General features: G+C 41.3%; 1 protein-coding gene across 3 annotated transcripts in view; it reads left to right on the top strand.

The window, feature by feature from the left end:
• The window catches only part of SLC23A2 (solute carrier family 23 member 2), a 142,717-nt gene that overhangs the window by 57,093 nt on the left and 62,506 nt on the right, over window positions 1-23,118 (top strand). For all 3 annotated transcript variants that reach the window (XM_070801141.1, XM_070801143.1, XM_070801142.1), the window contains one exon: window positions 13,901-13,999. In XM_070801141.1, coding sequence (XP_070657242.1) covers window positions 13,901-13,999 — 99 coding nt within the window. The remainder of the gene's footprint in view (window positions 1-13,900; window positions 14,000-23,118) is intronic.

Here is a 23,118-nt window from a genome sequence, read left to right as displayed (position 1 = left end):
GGTTTTGTTTTCTTTTCCCTAAAATGTGGCCCCTCAGTGCATTTGAGAAATGGTGTTTTGGATTAGAAGGTTAGCCCTCCTAAGAGAATCTCTAAGCCAGTTTCAAATATAGGTGGTTTTTTTTCTTCTGACTATATTCTCTCATGGAAAATGTGATTGCATTCGAAAAAGACAGGTGTGGGGAAAGGCAAGGGATGTTGAGGTGGGGAGAGGACCCTTGGCTATGTTGGTCCCTGGATGCAGTGGCAGCTGAAATGGACCCTGAAGTGAAAGGAGGCAGGGTCAGAACATGTCAGGATAGTGCAGGGGAAGGGAGCAATCTGAGGCAAGTCAGGGGTAGAAGAGTAAAGGTGTGGAGGATGGTGTCAGAACAGTAGGCTGGAAGCTGAGATTCCAGGTAGTTCCTGAATGATTGGCTAAAAAGTTTAGAACTTTATAGTCTATCAGTAAAAAGCTCTCCCAAGAGTTTTGACCAGGGGAATAACCTAAAAGGTTGCACTTTAGAACACACTGGAGTTGGGCACAATTAGACAAAGAGAAGTGTCATTTTAGTCAATGCTGGCTTCTGTAACAATTTACCATAGACTGGGTGACTTAAGGGTTTTCCTCGTGGCTCAGACAGTAAAGAATCCTCCTGCAATGCAGGAAGCCTGGGTTCGATCCCTGGGTCAGGAAGATCCTCTGGAGAAGGAAATGGCTACCCACTCCAGTATTCTTACCTGAAGAATTCCATGGACAGAGAGGAGCCTGGTGGGCTACAGTCCATGGGGTCTTAAAGAGTCAGATACAACTGAGTGACTAACACTTCCACAGACATTTCTTTCTTACAGTTTTGTTGGAGTCAGGGAAGAACAAGATCAAGGTACTAGCAGATTTGATTCTTGATGGGGATTCTTCTTGGCTTGCAGATAGCTGCCTTCTCACAGGATCCTGACAAGACTGAGAGAAGAAGCTCTGGTGTCTCTTCTTAAAAGAATACTAAGCCTGTTATGGGGGTTCTACCCTTAAGACATTATCTAAATTGAGTTACCTTTCAAAGGCCCTACCTTCTAATCATCTTTCGAGTTAAGGCTTCAACATAATGAATTTTAGGGGGACAAAACATTCAGTCCATAACAGATATCTGTTGTAGTTCTCATTTAGCAAGTATTTATTGAACACATTCTGTATTAGAGATGGCCCATATCTATGCATAAAACCTTCCAATTTACTTTTTGCCCTCAAGTAGTGGGTGAGCTGGAGAAGGCAATGGCACCCCACTCCAGTATTCTTGCCTGGAAAATCCCATGGATGGAGGAGCCTGGTAGGCTGCAGTCTATGGGGTCGCTCAGAGTCGGACACGACTGAGAGACTTCACTTGCACTTTTCACTTTCATGCATTGGAGAAGGAAATGGAAACCCATTCCAGTATTCTTGCCTGGAGAATCCCAGGGACGGGGGAGCCTGGTGGGCTGCCGTCTCAGGGGTCGCACAGAGTCGAACATGACTGAAGCGACTTAGCAGCAGCAGCAGCAGCAGTGGGTGAGCAGAAGCAGTAAGTGGACAGTTCCAGCACAGTAGAGTGAGCATTGCAGTAGGAATTCCTGGAGCATACAGTTGGGCTGACTAGAAGGGCCCTGCAGAAAAGGCAATGGCAACCCACTCCAGTACTCTAGCCTGGAAAATCCCATGGACGGAGGAGCCTGTAGTCTGCAGTCTATGGGGTCGCTCAGAGTCGGACACGACTGAGCGACTTCACTTGCACTTTTCACTTTCATGCATTGGAGGAGGAAATGGCAGCCCACTCCAGTGTTCTTGCCTGGAGAATCCCAGGGATGGTGGAGCCTGGTGGCTGCCGTCTGTGGAGTTGCACAGAGTCAGACACGACTGAAGCGACTTAGCAGCAGAAGGGCCCTGGACTCATTTGGGGAAAACTGGTTGGGGTGAAGACAGGTTAGGACAGGGAGAGTCAGGGAGGCTTCGGAGATACCAAAGTCTTAAGTGTGGGTAAATGCAGCAGGAATGGAGATGAGGCTGATAGAAGAGATGCTGAGGAGATTTTGAGAGCTGAGAGAGAGGAGAAAGTTAAGGGTGACATTTAGATTTATATAAAGGGAACCTGGTTGTGTGATGGAACCTTTGCAGAAAAGAAGGAGTACAGGGAAAATCATAGGTTTGGAGGATGGGGGAAGATAGAAGATAATGGATTGCATTTGAGAAATTGTGGATTTGAGATGCTGATGAAATTCCTGCAGACACTGGGGCCATGGAACTTGAAGCACAGAGAAGCAGGAGTGTAATTATAATAATAAATTCTCTTAAACACATGGGGCTAAGGTGGCTGCTGGCTGAATCCAAAGAGAGCTGGCATGGGAAGAAAGGAGAGTTGAGAATCTCGCTGTTGGAGATGCCTGCCTGTGGGCGTCTTAGAGCACTGGGACAAGGACATCACTGCCTGCCAGGGCCTTACTTCATCTTGGCTTTCCAAAATGTAAACATAGAAAAGTAACCAATAGGGCAGCTCTGTATTTGTTTTTTTCTCTAGATCTGTGCCACCTCTAGATTCTCTAGGTCTTGTGCTACTAGCACAGTAGCTGCTAGCCATATCTGGCGATTTAAATGCAAATTAATTAAAATTAGATAAAATATTAGTCCAGTCTCTCAGTTGGACTAGTCAACTTTTTTTTTTTTTTTTTTAATTTGTTAGCTGATCAAGCCCTTCCTAGACTCTAAAATTCAGGCTCTTATTTCCTTGTTTGCTTTGGAGTTAGAAGTTGGGCCTCAGGCTGGCTAAGACATCTAGAGGCCAGTGTGCTGGAGTGCAGGGAGGTGGGACAGTGGGAACAAAGCTGGCTGTTACTCAGAACCAGGTTTGGTGATGGTCTCAGGAATGGGTTGCTGGGGGTACAGGTGTTCAAGATCTCGGGGCATCCTATGTTAGATAATTGTTTCCTCAAACGTTACAAGTGCTGATTTTTTCAAAAACAATTCCTATGGAAGGAAATAAATGAAAATTTATTTTATTCTTAAAATAAAGACTCATGACAATAATGAGAGAGTAAGCCATACATAGAGGAAGAATAATGAATAAATCACATTAAAATCAAGAGACATGCAAAGCCCCAAGGTTCATAGAAATTAGGTCATATGTTCAGTTCAGTTCAGTCACTCAGTCGTGTCCAACTCTTTGCGACCCCATGAATCACAGCACTCCAGGCCTCCCTGTCCATCACCAACTCCCGGAGTTCACTCAGACTCATGTCCATCGAGTCAGTGATGCCATCCAGCCATCTCATATGCTGTCATCCCCTTCTCCTGCCCCCAATGCCTCCTAGCCAGTGAGTCAACTCTTTGCATCAGGTGGCCAAAGTATTGGAGTTTCAGCTTCAGCATCAGTCCTTCCAATGAACACCCAGGACTGATATCCTTTAGGGTGGACTGGTTGGATCTCCTTGCGGTCCAAGGGACTCTCAAGAGTCTCTCCAACACCACAGTTCAAAAGCATCAATTCTTCGGCGCTCAGCTTTCTTCACAGTCCAACTCTCACATCCATACATGACCACTGGAAAAACCATAGCATTGACTAGATGGACCTTTGTTGGCAAAGTAATATCTCTGCTATGTTCAGAGTTGATATTACATAGGAGAAAGATAGTAAAAGAGCTTCTCTATATCCCAGGGAAATCTTGTTAGGCAAGTTTGTGTGCTTTTAGAGGTAGGGTGCGACGCTCAATTTGCCAGCAAATTTGGAAAACTCAGCAGTGGCCACAGGACTGGAAAAGGTCAGTTTGCATTCCAATCCCAAAGAAAGGCAATGCCAAAGAATGCTCAAACTGCCACAAAATTGCACTCATCTCACATGCTAGTAAAGTAATGCTTAAAATTCTGTAAGCCAGGCTTCAGCAATACGTGAACCATGAACTTCCAGATGTTCAAGCTGGTTTTAGAAAAGGCAGAGAAACAAGAGATCAAATTGCCAACATCAGCTGGATCATGGAAAAAGCAAGAGAGTTTCAGAAAAACATCTATTTCTGTTTTATTGACTATGCCAAAGCCTTTGACTGTGTGGCTCACAAGGAACTCTGGAAAATTCTGAAAGAGATGGGCATACCAGACCACCTGAGCTGCCTCTTGAGAAACCTGTATGCAGGTCAGGAAGCAACAGTTAGAACTGAACATGGAACAACAGACTGGTTCCAAATAGGAAAAGGAGTACGTCAAGGCTGTATACTGTCACCCTGCTTATTTAACTTCTGTGTAGAGTACATCATGAGAAATGCTGGGCTGGAAAAAGCACAAGCTGGAATCAAGATTGCCTGGAGAAATATCAATAACCTCAGATATGCAGATGACACCACCCTTATGGCAGAAAGTGAAGAAGAACTAAAGAGCCTCTTGATGAAAGTAAAAGAGGAGAGTGAAAAAGTTTGCTTAAAGCTCAACATTCAGAAAACTAAGATCATGGCATCCAGTCCCATCACTTCATGGGAAATAGATGGAGAAGCAGTGTCAGACTTTATTTTTTGGGGCTCCAAAATCACTGCAGATGGTGATTGCAGCCATGAAATTAAAAGATGCTTACTCCTTGGAAGGAAAGTTATGACCAACCTAGACAACATATTAAAAAGCAGAGACATTACTTTGCCAACAAAGGTCCATCTAGTCAAGGCTATAGTTTTTCCAGTAGTCATGTATGGATGTGAGAGTTGGACTGTGAAGAAAGCTGAGCGCTGAAGAATTGATGCTTTTGACCTGTGGTGTTGGAGAAGACTCTTGAGAGTCCCTTGGACTGCAAGGAGATCTAACCAGTCCACCCTAAAGGAGATCAGTCCTGGGTGTTCATTGGCAGGACTGATCCTGAAGCCGAAACTCGAATACTTTGGCCACCTGATGCGAAGAGCTGACTTTTGGAAAAGACCCTGATGCTGGGAAAGATTGAGGGCAGGAGGAGAAGGGGACGACAGAGGACGAGATGGTTGGGTAGCATCACTGACTCAATGGAAATGGGTTGGGTGGACTCTGGGAGTTGGTGATCTACAGGGAGGCCGGCGTGCTGCAATTCATGGAATTGCAAAGAGTCAGACATGACTGAGTGACTGAACTGAACTCAGCTGAGGATGTGTGTAAGGAATGAATGTAGACCAGCACGAAATCAGAACCAGAAACAAACAGAAGTCTTAACGAACTGCCATACCCTAAGGACACTGGCCAGGTAGCACAGCCAGGAAGAGGTTTACTGTGCAGTTCCCCTGTGTTGCTAGCTCCTATATCTTCTGAACCTGGAAGGACATCCAAGGAAAACTAAGTAAATAGGTTGAACTTACTGTTGGCATAGAGTGATGATACAGTCTAGTGTTTCCACTGAGCCTTAAGTTTTTGTTTTTTTCTCCTTCTAACAGGCTCTGTGAGAGTATTTGAAAACTTGGCACCTCTCTTGGGTGCCAAGAATAGATTATTCAATCTGGAGATATTAAGGGGATGGTCTGAGGAGTAGCTTTATTAGGTTCAATTTTATCAAAGAATAGGAAAAATATTCATCAGTGTTCATACAAATCTGTTATTTCAGATTTCCTTGGTATATTTTCTTTAGAGCCATATAATGTTAAGAACCCGTGATCCCTAACTTGGTAGGTACCACGCAAACCTTGTAACAAGCTACTTACAGCCCAGTTGGGGTGTGAGATATTAGGGAAAAAAAAAAAAGTATGTGTGTGTGTATATATGTGTGTGTGTGTGTGTGTGTGTGTGTGTGTGTGTGTGTGTGTGTGTGTGTGTGTGTGTATGTCTTTGCCCCTGGCTCCTGGCACAGAGCTCCGGAACCCCTTGTAATTTCCTAAGTGAGAAGTACACTAGGAGCATCATGTTTTAATGAGGTGACTCTGGGTGGGCTTCTGGATGGCTTCTGGTTGGAGACTGGTCACCAAAAAGACCAAGCCATAATTTGAAGCTTGGAAATTTCAGCCTCATACCTCATCCTCTGGAGAGAGAAGAGTTGCTGGAAATGGAGTTAATGATTGATTATGTGTACTGGAGAGAGTCTCCATACAATCCAGTAGTGGAGAACTTGGAGAATTCCCAGGTTGGTGAAAATGTTCGCACCAATAGGATGATTGACCCTGGTTCCACAGGGACTGATGCTCCTGTCTAGACCTTGCTCTCTGTATCTCTTTATCTGGCTGTTTTCCTGTATCCTTTATTATATCCTTTAATAAACTGGCAGACATAAAGTATTTCCCTGAGTTCTGTGACCTCTAGCAAATTAATCAGACCTGAGGAGGGGGTTGTGGCAACCTCCTATTTGTAGATAAATTGGGCAGAAGTTGTGGGAAAGGCTTGGATTACTACTTGGGATTGACGTCAAAAGTAGTAGGGGGAGCAGTCATGTGGGACTAAGCCCTTAACACTGTCTAGGTAGACTGTCAGAGTTGAGTTAAATTGCAGAACGTCTAGCTGATTTCACAGAGAATTCCTTGCTGTGGAGAAAAATCCTCTCCCATTTGGTGGCAGGAGTGTCAGAGGTGAAGTATTCTGTGTGAGCAATAAAGGAGACAGAAAAGATGGGAGTAGGTAGACCAAACTGGATTTTTCTAATATAGTAGAAGACACAGCAAGTCAGCAAACAAACCATAAGTATTAGGGTTTGAATTCAGTAAGGGTGCTGTGGGCGTGCCCATGAGGAACCCCTGCCCAACCACACAGAAGATGGCATGAGTCCTGAGAAATGTCTGGGTGTAGCAGGTCCAGAGGAGGGAGAACGAGGATCTTTTGACTGAGGGAATAGTGGCATCCATCTCCTGCCCTGGGTACAGGTTCATTGTAAACAATACGGTAGAGTTGGGTTGGGCAGTAGGGGTGCTCATGAACGGTTTTAACAGAAACAGTTGCACTCAAGTTTTAGGGTAGAGAATTCCTGCTGTGGGCACGAGGAGGTCTGGAGATTGGAAGGAGAGCTAGGGTTTAAAACAGTTCAGGTGGGACTGATTATGACTTGACCTGGGAGAGCAGAAAGGAAAGGAATTCTTTGCTTCCCAGATGCTTCATGTGAGGTTCTGGGAACACAGATTCCTACCCCTGTGAAATTGATCTCCAGGTGGTGAGAGAAGACAGATGATAAATAAGCAGAAGCATCATGTGGCAGCTGGTGACAAGTTCTGTGACAAAAATAAATCAAGGAAGGGAGATAGCAAGGGATAGAATGTGAAGTCACACTGGTCATTCAGTACCTGCAGACTGTTGATTAATTTATCCTTTAAAAAATGCTCTTGGTTATTTCCCTCTGGTTCAAAACTCTAGGGAACAGCAGTGAATTAAACAGCAACCCGCCCTGACCTCACAAAGCTTTCATTCTGGCAGGGGAGACAGGTAATGTACACTAAAAATAGATCACATGTGTAGATGTATATCTAAGCACCAAGGAAAAAATAAAGCCAGGAAGAGGGATAGAAACTGCTCAGGCTGATACGTTAAACTTTCAGTTGGCCAGGAAAGGTGGCACTAGAAAATGGAAGACCATCATGGCAGTGTGTGAGCTGCAAGTGCAGACACTGAGGCAAGAGGTGCCTGGTGTGTCTGAGGAGCCCTGAGCAGGAGGTGTGGCTGGACAGAGGGTGGGGTGATGTCAGTAGACTATGTAGGCCTCATGGCCCTGGTGAGGATTTTGGCTTTTCAAGTTAGATAAAAAGCTGGTAGTGGGCTTTGAGCAGAGGTGTGATGTGCTCTGCCTAATTTTAAAGGCTCCTTCTGACTGCTGAGTGGGAAGCCAACTGAAGAAGCAAGCAGAAGATCAGTCGGGAGGTGATTCCCACAGAGCAGGTGGGCTGACAGGGCTCCAGGTAGGGTGCCAGCAGTGTAGGGGTGGTGACAAGTGGTCGGGCACTGGAGGAGAGCTGACCTGGATGCTGACGGACTAGATGAGAGTAGGAACAAGAGAGAGGAACCAAGGATGGCTTCAGGTTTCCCCCCCGAGCATCTGCGAGATGAATTGGCCAAGTACTGAGATGGTACAAGGCAGAGGGAGTCGTGAGTTTAGTGTGACCATGGAGACACTGGATAGAAAGCAGGTAAGGGCAGCGGTGTGGCTGAAGCTGTTCCCTGCATGTGGGCAGTGTGGAGATGGTGTAAAGCCAAGGGATTAGATGGTATCTCCTAGGGATAGATGCCCCTAAGAGAGCAAGAGTGTCTGCGGACCCTGCACTGAAGAGATGTGGTGGTTGGAAGTATGGAAGCTGAGGAGGACCAGCAGTAGGGAGAAGGAAGGAGTGGTAGCTTATGTGGGAGGGAGACGTCAAGAGAGGTCATTGTTTGAGCGGGAGAATGACATTCTCCTTGGTGTGCATAAGCAGCCAGTGAGGAAGGCATTGCAAAAGTAAGCTGGATGAAGAGTAAGGATGGATGACTTGACTTAGCCAGGTGAGCACCAGAGAGGACAGTGAAGGTTTGTGCGAGAGTGACTGTAGTGATGTGCCGTGGTCCTAAGATGGGGTAAAGAGGGAATTAAGGCTGATGCCTCATGAGCTCTGAGGCATAAGATGTTGAAAAGGCATTTGGGCTTGGCAGTCCTGCTGAGGTCAGGAAACTGGGAATTAGGGTCCTTGGAATTAGGTCATAAGATGGAATTAGGGTCCATCTTTCCTAAGAGGAAAGATGGGTAGATCGGGAACAGGCAGCTTTGAGAGGCGCTAAAGGTACAGATGTGACCAAATTTGGTGTTGTCTTAAGTGTGGGTGGTAGGGTATACAATAGGAAGTCAGGAATGACTTGAGGAGGTTGGGATAGGCCACCTGGGTGTATGGTGGCCCCTTTTGCTGAAGTAAGAGACACACAGACAGGAACATTTTTAAGTTGGTGTGAGGAAGTAATGAATTGATAGAGCAGAATCTTTAATTCTGTATTCTTTCATTATGCTTTGTGTTCACGTTCATATATAGTCAGGAAAGCCGTGATTGATTCCTTTGCTGCTGCTGCTGCTACTAAGTCGCTTCAGTTGTGTCTGACTCTGTGTGACCCCAGAGACGGCAGCCCACCAGGCTCCCCCATCCCTGGGATTCTCCAGGGAAGAACTCTGGAGTGGGTTGCCATTTCATTCTCCGGTGCATGTAAGTGAAAAGTGAAAGTGAAGTCACGCAGTCGTCTGAGGTCTTTTCCCTCTTGTCTTCTAGCAGAAGTAGGCTGCTAGAAGACAAGTCATACTTGTTGATACATCTCCCCTTTATGCTCACAAGGGTCCTGGTTTGGTTGATATCTGGTCACTTTAATTATAACAAAAAGTCATGTATTAATTTTAGTTGTTCAGTCACTAAGATGTGTCCAACTCTTTGCAACCTCTTGAACTGCAGCGCGCCATGCTTCCCTGTCCTTGACTGTCTCCTGGAGTTTCAACAAACTCATGTGCATTGAGTCAGTGATGCCATCCAACCATCTCATCCTCTGTTGCCCGCTTCTCCTTTTGCCTTTAGTCTTTCCCAGAATCAGGGTTTTTTCCAGTGAGTTGGCTCTTCCCATCAGGTGGCCAGAGTATTGGAACTTCAGCATCAGTCCTTCCAGTGAATAGTCAGGATTGATCTCCTTTAGGATTGACTGGTTTGATCTCCATGTTTTTAAGAGACTCTCTTCTCCAGCACCACAGTTTGAAAGCATCAGCTCTTTGGCACTCATCCATCTTTCTGGTCCAACTTTCACATCTGTACATGACTACCGGAAAAACTGTAACTTTGACTATACAGACCTTTGTTGGCAAAGTGATGTTTCTGCTTTTTAATCTACTATCTAGCTTTGTCATAATTTTTTTTCCAAGGAGCAAGCATCTTTTAATTTCATGGCTGCAGTCACCATCCACAATGATTTTGGAACCCAAGAAAATAAAGTCTGTCACTGTTTCCGTTTTTTTTCCCCTTCTATTTGCCATGAAGTGAAGGACCAGATACCATAATCTTAGTTTTTTTGAATGTTGAGTTTTAAGTCAGCTTTTTCACTCTCCTCTTTGACCTTCATCAAGAGGCTCTTAGTTCCTCTTCACTTTCTGCCATTAAAGTGGTATCATCTGCATATCTGAGGTTGTTGATATTTCTCCCGGCAATCCTGATTCCAGCTTATAAGTCATGCAGCCAGGCATTTTGCATGATGTACTCTGCATGTAAGTTAAATAAGCAGGGTGATAATATGCAGCATTGATGTACTCCTTTTTGCAGTTTTGAACCAGTTCATTGTTCCATGTCCAGTTCTACCTGTTGCTTCTTGTCCTATACACATTTCTCAGGAGACAGGTAAGGAGGTCTGGTATTCCCATCTCTTTAATAATTTTCCAGAGTTTGTTGTGATCCACACAGTTAAAGGCTTTGGCGTAGTCAGTAAAGCAGAAGTAGATGTTTTTTGGAACTCCCTTGCTTTTTCTGTGATCCACCAGATGCTGGCAATTTGATCTCTGATTCTGCTGCCTTGTCTAATCTAACTTATACATCTGGAAGTTCTTGGTTTACGTACTGCTGCAACCTAGCTTGAAAGATTTTCCCCTTGGACAGCAAGGAGATCAAACCACTCAGTCCTAAAGGAAATCAACCCTGAATATTTATTGAAAGGACTGATGCTAAAACTGAAGCTCTGATACTTTGGTCACCTGATGCGAAGAGCTGATTCATTGGAAAATATGGAGTTTGGATCATGGTTGGAACATGGTTCTTTATAGTAGTGAGAGTTTCATGTTGTGGACTTAAACTTGGCTGGGAGATGTATCCTGCTGGCAGCTAGTTGTGTAGGCAAAGAAATGTCACAAACCCAGTTGTCTTGTGTAAAAAGCCATAGCATGACTTAAAGGTAGTTTTAAAAGCAATTTTTTATTTGAATTAAGACTATTTTATACTGTACGAATTATATACTAGTGAATTGAGATTTTTTTGGAATACTTTGAAACTAGCCTTATACTTGGGTTATATAATCTGTATGACCTTGAATAAGAAATTAAAGTTTTCTGTGGCCTTATTTCTTCAACTGCAGAAATAGGTGGATTGAAATCTCTCTGGACTGCCTTAGCCAAGCCATGCTGCTCAGATCTTTATTTAGTCTTTTTAAAGTCTTCCCTGTTATAAAAATAAATTGTCTCCATTGTGGAAAATTACCAAAATCTGTAAAGAGAAAAAGAGGGTAAAAATGGCTCCATTGATTAAAGACAATCACTGTTACTATTTTGGTATACTGGTGTATGCCTTTTATATTAGCCCTTTTAAAAAGCAGTGTACAAACAACACCTGAATGTGTACTGATTATAAAAGATCCAGGACTTCCCTGATGGTCCAGTGGTTGGGAATCTGTTTGCCAGTGCAGGAGACGGCTTTGATCCCTAGTCTGGGAAGATCTCACCCGCCTTGGGACAGTTAAGCCTGTTGCACTGCAGCTACTGAGCCCATGCTCCCTAGAACCCATACTCTGCAACAAGAGAAGCCACTGCAATGAGAAACCTGCACACCATAGCTAGAGGAAGCCTGCATGCTACATCGAAGACCCAGCACAGCCAAAAGAGAAAAAAGGATCCAGATCCTTCTGGATCCTAGTCCAGAAGGGTTGGGAATGAAAAGTGCCTATCATTACTCCTTGCCCTGCTGCTGCTGCTGCTAAGTCGCTTCAGTCGTGTCTGACTCTGTGCGACCCCATAGATGACAGCCCACCAGGCTTCCCCGTCCCTGGGATTCTCCAGGCAAGAACACTGGAGTGGGTTACCATTTCCTCCTCCAATGCATGAAAGTGGAAAGTGAAAGTGAAGTCGCTCAGTCGTGTCAGACTCTTAGCGACCCCATGGATTTCAGCCTACCAGGCTCCTCCGTCCATGGGATTTTCCAGGCAAAAGTCCTGGAGTGGGGTGCCATTGCCTTCTCCGACTCCTTGCCCTGAGGGCAGCCTATTAGTGATTTTGACTTTTCTGGATCCTTTCCCACATATTTTGGAGAGATAGAGAGGGTATTAAAATTGTTTTTTTTTTTTTTATCATAATCCGGATAATTGTAGGCTTATACTTGTGACTTAAAAAAAAACCAACAGAATTTCTTGGACTTGTTTCCTTGTCAGTGCATCAGTTTTATGCTTCTATTTTTTATTTTATTTTATCATTTATGCTGGGTCTTCGTTGCTGTGTCGGCTTTCTCTTCTGTGTCAGGTAGGGGCTGTTCTCTAGTTGCTGTGCACAGGGCTCTCATTGCAGCGGCTTTTCTTGTTGCAGTGCTCTAGGGTGCACAGGCTCAGCAGTTGCAGCACAACAGGCTTGGTTGCCCCGCAGCACATGGGATCTTCTCAGATCAGGGATCAAACGCATGTCCCCTGCACTGACAGGCAGATTCCTAACCACTGGACCACCGGGAAAGTCCGTTTTATTCTTTAAAATGGCTGAATATTGAGAATTCCTTAGCTGTCCAGTGCTTTGGATTTGTTACTTTCACTGCTGTTGGCCAGATTCAAGCCCTGGTTGGGGAACTAAGATCCTGCAGGCTGTGCAGCGTAGCCAAAAAAATTTTTTTAATGGCTGAATGCTATTCTTGAAATAGATACATGATACTTTAACAATGACTTTTTGATAAACATTTATGGTTTTCCAAGTATTCAGCATTTTAAGTAATGCTGTAGTCATCAACTGTGAACATATATATTGCATAGATATTTCTGGAGGATAAGTTTCTGTAAGTAAAATTGCTGGCTCCAAGAAAATGCCTATTTCAAATCCCAGTGCTAAGTTACTCTCCAGAAAGCTCATTCCACCAGGAACATAATCTCTCTACGCCCTGGTCAACACCAGATTCCTCTTTTAAAATTTCCTCCTGATTTATGTTAAAAAATAAAATTATATTTTGTAACTTTTGTAGTTTTAGCTAAGGTTGAACGGGTTTTTGTTTGTCTCATTGGATATTTTACTTTTTTTTCCTATGGATAGATTCCTATCCTTTGGGTTATTTGTAGGTATTCTTTTTGAATTACTAGTACCAATCATTTGTTATGTGTTGCCCTGTTTTCTCTTACACCATCACTCATCTTTTTACATCTCCTTAGTGTATTTTATCACACTAGAATTTAAACTTTTAATGTAGTTTTTCTTTTTTTCCTCAGTATTTAAAAAATGTAGTTGTGTTGTTATTCACACATAAAATCACTTTCAGTATTATTTTTTTCAAGATAATTTTTAAAAAATGGAATCACTAAGCTAAAGACTGAAAATATTTTCAGATATTTGCTGCAGTCAGCCAGGACCTAAGTTGCACCTCACCAAGGGTAGGCATGAAGAAGGTCATGACCTACCAAGTGGCCAGGTTTTCTTTGAATCTCAGGATAACTTCTAGTCCTTATCTTGAGGGTCTAGAAACTCAATTTTGTTGTCATAGACAGCCACTACCTATCCACATCCCCTCAGTGCCACAAAGAAGTGGACATACCAGTGGGCTAGTTTATTTAATTGCTGTGAGAAATATAAATTAGTAAATGAGGGTAACAGCAGTGCATGAATTGCTCGAACTGGCATACATTTCTTCCCTGTAGGGACATAGAAGTTGTTAATCTGGCATTGGGAAAGGACCTTAACCAAGGCCGCTCAGGATGCTTCTCACCTGCTCAGAAATTGTAGCATTGTCCTCACACCCAAGCCTCCCTTGTCCCTAGAGGCTGCTGGGGTCCTGCCCCTTATAGTTCCTCAGAGCGTTCCATTTCTGGTGTCCTTCAGCTGACTCCCATTCACGTATCCTCATTCTATAGGACACATGATGCATTCCCATCAGAAACATGTGTGGTCCCTGGTGCATATGTGTATGTCAGGAGCTTCATTTAAGAAAACTTAAAACTTGGCTAGTCTGATAGGGGAATTCATGCAGTTATTTTCTTTGAGGGAAAACATTTTTATACAACAGAGTGGTATAGGGTGAAACAAACCTCTGAATGAATTGTTTCTCTTCAGGTGGTGATCAATGGAGGGGCCACATCCAGTGGTGAACAGGACAATGAAGACACCGAGCTCATGGCAATATATACAACAGAAAACGGCATCGCAGAAAAGGTACCTCTTTCATCAGCCCCATCCATTCACCCACTACTATACAAGGAAGATCCTATATAAGGAAGTGGGTATCCATCTGGAGTTTTTGTCTCTTCCTTTCTGAGTGTATATGTGTTTGTGTTCTTTATAATGGAAATAGAAGGAGTGATAAGGAATAGTACTTAGAAATTTTTATTGTTTTAATGGCAATATTTAAGTCAGAACCATGTAGAGGTCTTTAACTAGATATTTTTAAACCTCAGCCAGGATCCCACAGTGAAGTGGTTAGGAGTTTGAGGTCTGTCGTTAGGTCTGGATACTAATATGACTCCAATCCTGAGGGAATTACTTAAGCTTTCTGGGTATTAGTTTCCTCACCTCTAAAATGGATATAAAAATATCAGCATCTGCCGTAAAGTTGTGGGTATTGAAATAATATATATAAAGTTATTAGCATTGTGCCTGGTACATACTGTTCAATTCTGTTCGGTCGCTCAGTTGTGTCCGACTGTTTGCGACCCCGTGGACTGCAGCACACAGTACATACTGTGTACAGTAAATAAAAGACACCAGTAGATAAGTTATGTAGACTGTGAAAATGCCTTGAACAAAGATATTTGAGAATCACACACTGAAGTGGGTGATCCCTCATCCCATCTGCTTGGCAAATCAGTCTGTGTGACCATAGAATGTATGACCATATTCATAGGGGCCTGGAGAAAGCTGCCCAGAGAGGATCCGCATGCCGTAATTTCTTTTTCTCTTTGTATCTGCTACTGTGTCTGATATATGTGAAAAGTATAATAACATGGAATTTCCAGACTGCTTTGCAGCCCTTAGACGTCTCAATTTCATTTGAGTTTCATTTGACAGATTTTTAAGACAGATTTTATTTTTTATCATTAACTTATATAATGATGTGTTATATTCTAGAATTGCTATATTATACTATAGACAGTGTATACTGTGTATTCTAATAACAGACCCCTGGGAAGTTGATATATACAAATATAATTCCTAGCTCAGGTACTAGTGCAGTAAGTATACAGTACAATCACAAAAATGGTAAAGAACAAAATAAATTATGTTGAAATTCTTAAATAATCAAATTTTTGTGTCTGTAATTTCTTTTTCTCTTTCTCTCTTTTTCTTTCTTTTCTAGTTTGGGAGATGGAAATTTCATTTTTGGCTATCTTGACCAATATTGCTGTTGTTTGGTCAAGCTATTATAAGTTACGTGAATCTTAATTATAGATTCATGCCAAGATGTTGAAATTTCTATAGTACTGATTTCTGAGTTGCTCCTCAGAGCATGGAGATGGGAGCAGCCATTGTTGAGGCTTTGGTCTGCAGCAGAGACTCTTTACATAGGGCAGGATCTGGGGGCTTACTCCTTATCTGGCTTGAGTTTCAACATCCTAGAGACACATTTTGTAGCAAAGTGCTTCTGTCTTTTACAGACTTGTTGAACTCCATCCTAACCACAGATATTTGATCCTTAATCAGAGAGTCACCAGAATTTCCAGTCTGAAGGCTGTCATGATTTTAGATGTTCATTATCCAGGAATTGATGGCTCTCTTTTGAAATGATTGATAGAGTATTAATTTTTCAGGTTGTAAAATATCTGTAGGTGTACCTTTTACTGATCTGCTGGCAGGAAAAACGTCTAGTATGGTAATGTTAGCACGTTTATGCTAGACATTTATTGTTCGGGTGAACATTTTCTTTATCATCTGAACTTTAATCGGTGTGTATTTCCTTGAACACTAGTGAAATAGAATATCTTCCTATTTTACTGGTCCTTTTTCTTTTCCTACGAAATGGCAAGAATAGTAAGAATTCTTGTACGTTGAATAGTGCCAAAGGTCCAGACCCTTAGCTTCAGCAGCCTGTCACATTTAGTCCTCTTAGCAACCCTGTGAGAAAGGTACCATCACTATCCTTGTTTTAAAGGTGAAGAAAATGAAATATTAGGTCTTTTGTTGTCTTGAATTTGTGTAAAGAAAACTTGACACCAGAGATTTTACTCTTTGGGATCTTGCTTTTCAGATGGCATTGAAAGGCTCTCTGAACACTTGACTATGAAATAAGAATGAACCATTCAAGGAAAGACAAAAGAACTGAAAGCAAGAGATTCTGTCCCATGTGTTCTCCATATCCGTAGGGTTTCTTAGCTGTTCATTTTAATGTACTTACTTATTTTATTAAAAACTTTGCTTTTCTGGTGTCCATTAAAACTCTTGAATTTCTTTTTTTTTTTTTTTTACTGCAAAGAAAATTTTATTTTATATATATTACTAGTCATGAATTTGTCATTATGACATAAATGCTGCCCAGTGCCATTAAGCAAATGGCATGACCATTTTATGTCCACAATTCACTTCTCTATTTACAAACATAGTTTTCATAATTTATAAAAGTGTATCTCTCAGTGAAGGTTGAACATTGAGATGCAACCTAGCATCCATAATATCTGCTGTTCTGCAAATATCAATGTAGGACAGAAGTATTTATTCCCCTTTCATCTGAGTGACCTTACGTGGGAAAAAAAAAAATTCTGGCTAATCTGATATTAGCTATAAGAGACTCATTTTGGAATTTGCTCAAAGGGATTTTTTTGCTGAAAAGACCAGAAGGTTAGTGCCCCAGATCATCAATCATAAGTCCGTAGGATGATGTTGGGACTCATGTCCAGTACTTTCTTAGTATGGACCTCAGTATCATTAGGATTCTTCAGTTAGGGAGGCTGAGGGACTTGAACTTCATAATGAGGGTGTTTGTTTTTTAAGTTTTAACCTTTTTAAATTTATGAACCATGCAGATTCTCTCTCTCTCTCTTTAACACCAAAAACATTTTGTATTGGGATATAGCCAATTAACAATATTGTGATAGTTTCAGGTGAACAGTGAAGGAACTCAGCCATATGTATACATATATCCATTCTCCCCCTAATCCCCCTCTGTCCAGGCTGGCACATAACATTGAGCAGAGTTCCATGTGCTATACAATAAGTTTTTGTTGGTTATCTGTTTTAAATATAGCAGTGTGTACATGACCTTCCCAAAGTCCTTAACTATCCCTTCCCCATGGCAACCATGAGTTTGTTTTCTAAGTCTGTGAGTCTCCTTCTGTTTTGTGAGTAAGTTCATTTGTATCATTTTAGATTCCACACATAAGGGATGTCATATGATATTTCTTCTCTGTGTGACTTACTTCACTCAGTATACACTCTCTAGGTCCATCTATGTTGCTGCAAATGGCCTTATTTCATTCTTTTTGATGGCTGGGTAATATTCCATTGTATATATGTACCACATCTTCTTTATCCATTCCTCTGTCAATTGACATTTAGATTGTTTCCATGTCTTGACCATTGTAAACAGTGCTGCAATGAACAGTGGCATGCATGTGTCTTTTCAGGCCATGTTTTTCTCTGGGTATATGCCCAGAAGTGGAACTGCGGGGTCATATGGTAGCTCATAGTTTTAGTTTTTTAAGGAACCTCCATACTGTTCTCTGTAGTGGCTGTATTTTACATTCCCACCAACAGCACGGAAGCATTCCCTTCTCTCCACACCCTCTCCAGCATTTGTTGTTTGTGGATTTTTTGATGATAGCCATTCTGGCTAGTGTGAGGTGATATCTCATTGTAGTTTTCATTTGCATTCTCTAATAACTAGCAATTTTGAACATCTTTTCATGTGCCTGTTGGCCATCTGTAGAGAAATGTCTATTCAGGTCTTCTGCCCATTTTTGAGTGGGTTGTTTGTTTTGATGCTATTAAATGTCATAAAGAAAGAAAGAAAGTGAAGTCACTCAGTCATGTCCGACTCTTTGCAAACTCATGGACTGTAGGCTACCAGGCTACTCCATCCATAGGATTTTCCAGGCAAGAATACTGAAGTGGGTTGCCATTAAATGTCATAAACTCTTTGTAAATTTTGGAAACTAATCCCTTATCAGTCCCATTATTTGCAAATATTTTCTCCCAATCTGTGGGTTGTCTTTTTGTTTTGTTTATTGTTTCCTTTGCTGTGTAAAAGCTTTTGAGTTTAAGTAGGTCCAGTTTGTTTATTTTTGCTTTTGTTTCCATTAGTCTGGGAGATGAGTTAAAAAAGACATTGCTGTGATTTATGTCAGAGTGTGGTCTGCCTATGTTTTCCTCTAAGAGTTTATAATGTCCAGCTGAACATTTAGATCTTTAATCCACTTTAAGCTTATTTTTGTGTATAGGGTCAAAGAATGATCTAATATTTTTTACATGTGGTTTTCCATTTTTACTAGCATCATTTATTGAAGAGACTGTCATTCCCACATTGTGTAGTCTTGCTTCTTTTGTTATAGATTAATTGACTATAGGTGCATGGGCTTATTTCTGTTTTTTTTTTTTTTTTTTTATCCTGTTCTGTTGATCTATTCCTATTTTTGTGCCAGTACCATACTGTCTGGTTGACTGTGGCTTTGTAATATAGCCTGAAGTCAGGGAGCCTGATTCCTCCAGCTCTGTTTTTCTTTTTCAGGATTGCTTTAGCTGTTCATGGTCTTTTGTATCTCCATACAAATCTTGAAATTTTTTGTTCTAGTACTGTGGAAAATGCCATTGGTAATTTCATAGAGATTGCATTGAATCTATAGATTGCTTTGGGTAGTATAGTTATTTTAACAATATGAGTTCTTTCAATCCATGAACATGGTATATCTTTCCATCTGTTTGTCGTCCAATTTCTTTCATCCGTATCTTAACGGTTTCGGGAGTACAGGTCTTTTGTCCCTTAGGTAGGTTTATTCTTAGGTATTTTATTCTTTTTGATGCGATAGTAAATGGAATTGCTTCTTGTAATTCTCTTTCTAATCTTTCATTGTTAGTGTATAGAAATGCAACAGACTTTTTGTGTATTAATTTTGTAACCTGCAAGTTTACCAAATTCATTGATGACTTCTAGTAATTTTCTGGTAGCATCTTTGGGATCTTCTGTGTATAATATATCATCTGTAAACAGTGACAGTTTAACGTTTTATTTTCCAATTTGGATTCCCTTTACTTCTTTTTCTTCTCTGATTGCTGTAGCTAGGACTTTCAGAACTATATTGATTAAAAGTGGTGAGAGTGGACATCCTTGTCTTGTTCCTGATCTTAGAGGGAATGCTTTCAGCTTTTCACATTAAGTATGATGTTAGCTGTGGGTTTGTCATATATGGCCTTTATTATGTTGAGGTTTGTACTCTCTGTGCCCAGTTTCTGGAGAGTTTTTTTTTTTTTTTTTTTTAATAATTTATTTCGGAGGCGGCAGGACGCGCGCGGCCCGGCGCAGAGCGCCGCTCAGGCCTCACGTCCGGGCCACCCGCGTCGACCCGCCCTCTGCCCGCCGCCCCGCCGCCTGGCGCGGCGCGCCGGGAAGCGGAGTCCGCGATAGCCCGCCCGGCCGCCGCCGGCCTGGAGAGTTTTTATTATAAATGAGCACTGGATTTTGTCTAAAGCCTTTTCTGCATCTATTGAGATGATTATATGGTTTTTATTCTTCAATTTAATTGATTTACAGATGTAGAAAATCCTTGCATCCCTGGGATGAATCCCACTTGATCCTGGTGTATGATCTTTTTAATGTGTTGTTGGATATGGATTGCTAGTATTTGTTTTGCATCTATGTTCATCAGTGATACTGGTCTCTAGTTTTCTTCCTTTTTTTTGTCATATCTTTGCTTTAAAACGAGTTGGTAAGTATTCCTTCCTCTGTGGCCTTTTGGAACAGTTTCAGAAGGATAGATGTTAACTGTTCTCTTAAATGCTTGATAAAATTAGCCTGTGAAGCTGTCGGGTCCTGGATTTATGTTTTTGGGGAGGTTTTTAATCATGGTTTCAATTTCAGTGCTTGTGCCTGATCTGTTCATATTTTCTTTCTGTTTCTTCCTGGTTCAGTCTGGGGGCACTGTACCTTTCCAAGAGTTTGTCCATTTCTTCCAGGTTGTCCATTTTATTGGCATGCAGTTGTTCATAGTAGTCTCTTTTCATTTCTAATTTTACTGCTTTGAGTTCTCTCCATTTGTGTTTTTTTTTTTTAATGAATCTGGCTAAAGGTTTATCAATCTTGTTTATCTTTTCAAAGAACCAGCTTTTAGTTTCATTGATCTTTGTGATTGTTTTCTTTGTTTCTATTTCATTTATTTCTGCTCTGACTTTTATGATTTCCTTCCTTCTACTAACTTTAGGTTTTGTTTGTTTTTCTTTATCTAGTTGTTTTAGGTGTAAGGTTAAGTTGTCTATTTGAAATTTTTTCTTGTTTCTTGAAGTAAGATTGTATTGTAACTACTTTTGCTGCATCTAGTAGGTTTTGAGCTGTTGTGCTTGCATTTTCATTTGTCTGTAGGTTTGTTTTTTTTTTTCTTTTGATTTCTTCAGTGAACCAGTGGTTGTTTAGTAGCATATTGTTTAGCTGCCATGTGTTTGTGTTTCTTAGAGGTTTTTTCCTTGTAGTTTATTTCTCATCTCATAGCACTGTGATCAGAAAAGAAGCTTGATATGATTTCGATTTCCTTAAATTTGCCAAGGCTTGCCTTGTGGCCCAGCATGTGGTCAATCCTGGAGAATGTTCTGTGTGCACTTGAGAAAAATGTGAAGTCTGCTGCTTTTGGATGGGATTCTTTATAAATAACAATTAAGTCTAAGTCGTCTAAAATATCCTAGGTGGCAAGAATACACAGAAGAACTATAGGAAAAAAATCTTAATGACCCAGATAATCACAATGGTGTGATGACTCACCTAGAGCCAGACACCCTGGAGTCCGAAGTCAAGTGGGCTTAGGAAGCATCACTACAAAGAAAGCTAGTGGAGGTGATGGAGTTCCAGCTGAGCTATTTCAGATCCTAAAAGATGATGCTATGAAAGTGTTGTACTCAATATGCCAGCAAATTTGGAAAACTCAGCAGTAGCCACAGGATTGGAAAAGGTCAGTTTTCATTCCAATCTCAATGAAAGGCAATGCCAAAGAATGTTCAAACTACCACACAATTCACTCATTTCACAGGCTAGCAAAGTAATGCTGAAAATTCTCCAAACTTGACTTCAACAGTATGTGAACCGAGAACTTCAAGATGTTCAAGCTGGATTTAGAAAAGGCAGAGGAACCAGAGATCAAATTGCCAACATCTGTTGGGTCATAGAAAAAGCAAGAGAATTCTAGCAGAACATCTACTTCTTCTTCATTGACTACACTACAGCCTTTGACTGTGTGGATCACAACAACCTGAGGAAAATTCTTAAAGAGATGGGAATACCAGACCACCTTACCTGTCTCCTGAGAAACTTGTATGCAGGTCAAGAAGCAGCAGTTAGAACCAGACATGGAACAATGGACTGGTTCAAAATTGGGAAAAGACTATATCAAGGCCATATATTGTCACCTTGCTTATTTAACTTTTATGCAGCGTGCATCATGTGAAATGCTGGGCTGGATGAAGCACAAGCCAGAATCAAGATTACAGGGAGAAATATCAATAACCTCAGACATGCAAATGACACCACCCTTATGGCAGAAAGTGAAGAGGAGCTAAAGAGTCTCTTAATGAAAATGAAAGAGGAGAGTGAAAAAGCTGGCTTAAAACTCAACATTGAAAAAGCGAAGATCGTGGCCTCTGGTCCCATCACTTCATGGCAAATACATAGGGAAACAATGGAAACAGTGACAGATTTTATTTTTGGGGGCTCCAAAATCACTGCTGATGGTGACTGCAGCCATGAAATGAAAAGACACTTGCTTCTTGGAAGGAAAGCCATGACAGAGCTAGACAGCATATTAAAAAGCAGAGACATCACTTTACCACCAAAGATCCGTATAGTCAAGGCTATGGTTTTTCCAGCAGTCATGTATGGATGTGAGAGCTGGACCAATAAGAAGGCTGAGCACCAAAAGTTGGTGTTTTTGAACTGTGATGTTGGAGAAGACTCTTGAGAGTCCCTTGGACTGCAAGGAGATCAAACCAGTCAGTCGTAAAGGAAATCAGTCCTGAGTATTCATTGGAAGGAGTGATGCTGAAGCTGAAGCTCCAGTGCTTTGGCCACCTGATGCGAAGAGCTGACTCATTAGAAAAAATCCTGATGCTGGGGAAGATTGAAGGCAGGAGAAGAAGGGGATGACAGAGGATGAAATGGTTGTATGGCCTCATCGACTCAGTGGATGTGAGTTTGAGCAAGCTCCGGAGATAGTGAAGGACAAGGGAAACTGATGTGCTGCAGTCCATGGGGTTGAAAGAGTCGGACATGACTGAGCGACTGAACAACAACAACAAAGGCCTGCATTTCCTTACTGATTTTCTGTCTGAATGATCTGTCCATTGTTGAAAGTGGGATATCAAAGTCTTCCACTATTAATTTTGTTACTGTCGATTTCTCCCTTTATGTTTGTTTGTATTTGTCTTACATATTGAGGTGCTTCTGTGTTGGGTGCATATATATTTATAATTGTTATTGAACTCTTGATCATTATGTAGTGTCCTTCTTTGTCTCTTATAACAGTCTTTGTTTTAAAGTTTGTTTTGTCTGATATGAGTATTGCTACTCCAGCTTTCTTATGATTTCTATTTGCATGAAATACCTTCTCCCATCCCCTTATTTTCAGTCTGTAAGTATCCCTAGGTATGAAGTGGGTCTCTTATAGACAATATATATTTGGGTCTTGTTTTTGTGTCCACTCAGCCAGTTTATGTTTTGGTTGGTGCATTTAATTCATTTACATTTAAGGTAATTATTGATATATATGATCCTACTCTGATTTTTTTGTTTGGGGTTTATTTTTTATAGATCAGTTCCTTCTCTTGTGTTTCCTGCCCAGAGAAGTTCCTTTTGCATTTGTTGTAAAACTGATTTAGTGGTGCTGAATTCTCTTAATTTTGCTTGTCTGGAAAGCTTTTGATTTCAATATCAAATCTGAAAGAGTCTAGTTGGGTAGGGTATTCTTAGTTGTAGGTTCTTCCTTTTTATCATTTGAAATATATTATGCCATTCCCTTCTGGCTTGTAGAGTTTCTGTTGAGAAATAGGCTGATAACCTTATAGGTTTTCCCTTGTATGTTATTTGTCTTTTTTCCCTTGTTTCTTTTAATGATTTATCTTTAATTTTTGTCAGTTTGATTACCATGTGTTTT

The sequence above is a fragment of the Bos indicus genome, chromosome 13 (genome assembly GCF_029378745.1).
Source record: "Bos indicus isolate NIAB-ARS_2022 breed Sahiwal x Tharparkar chromosome 13, NIAB-ARS_B.indTharparkar_mat_pri_1.0, whole genome shotgun sequence".
Classification (NCBI taxonomy): Eukaryota; Metazoa; Chordata; class Mammalia; order Artiodactyla; family Bovidae; genus Bos; species Bos indicus.
The sequence above is the reverse complement of the archived record's forward strand: the minus strand, read 5'-3'. Positions and strand labels throughout refer to the sequence as shown.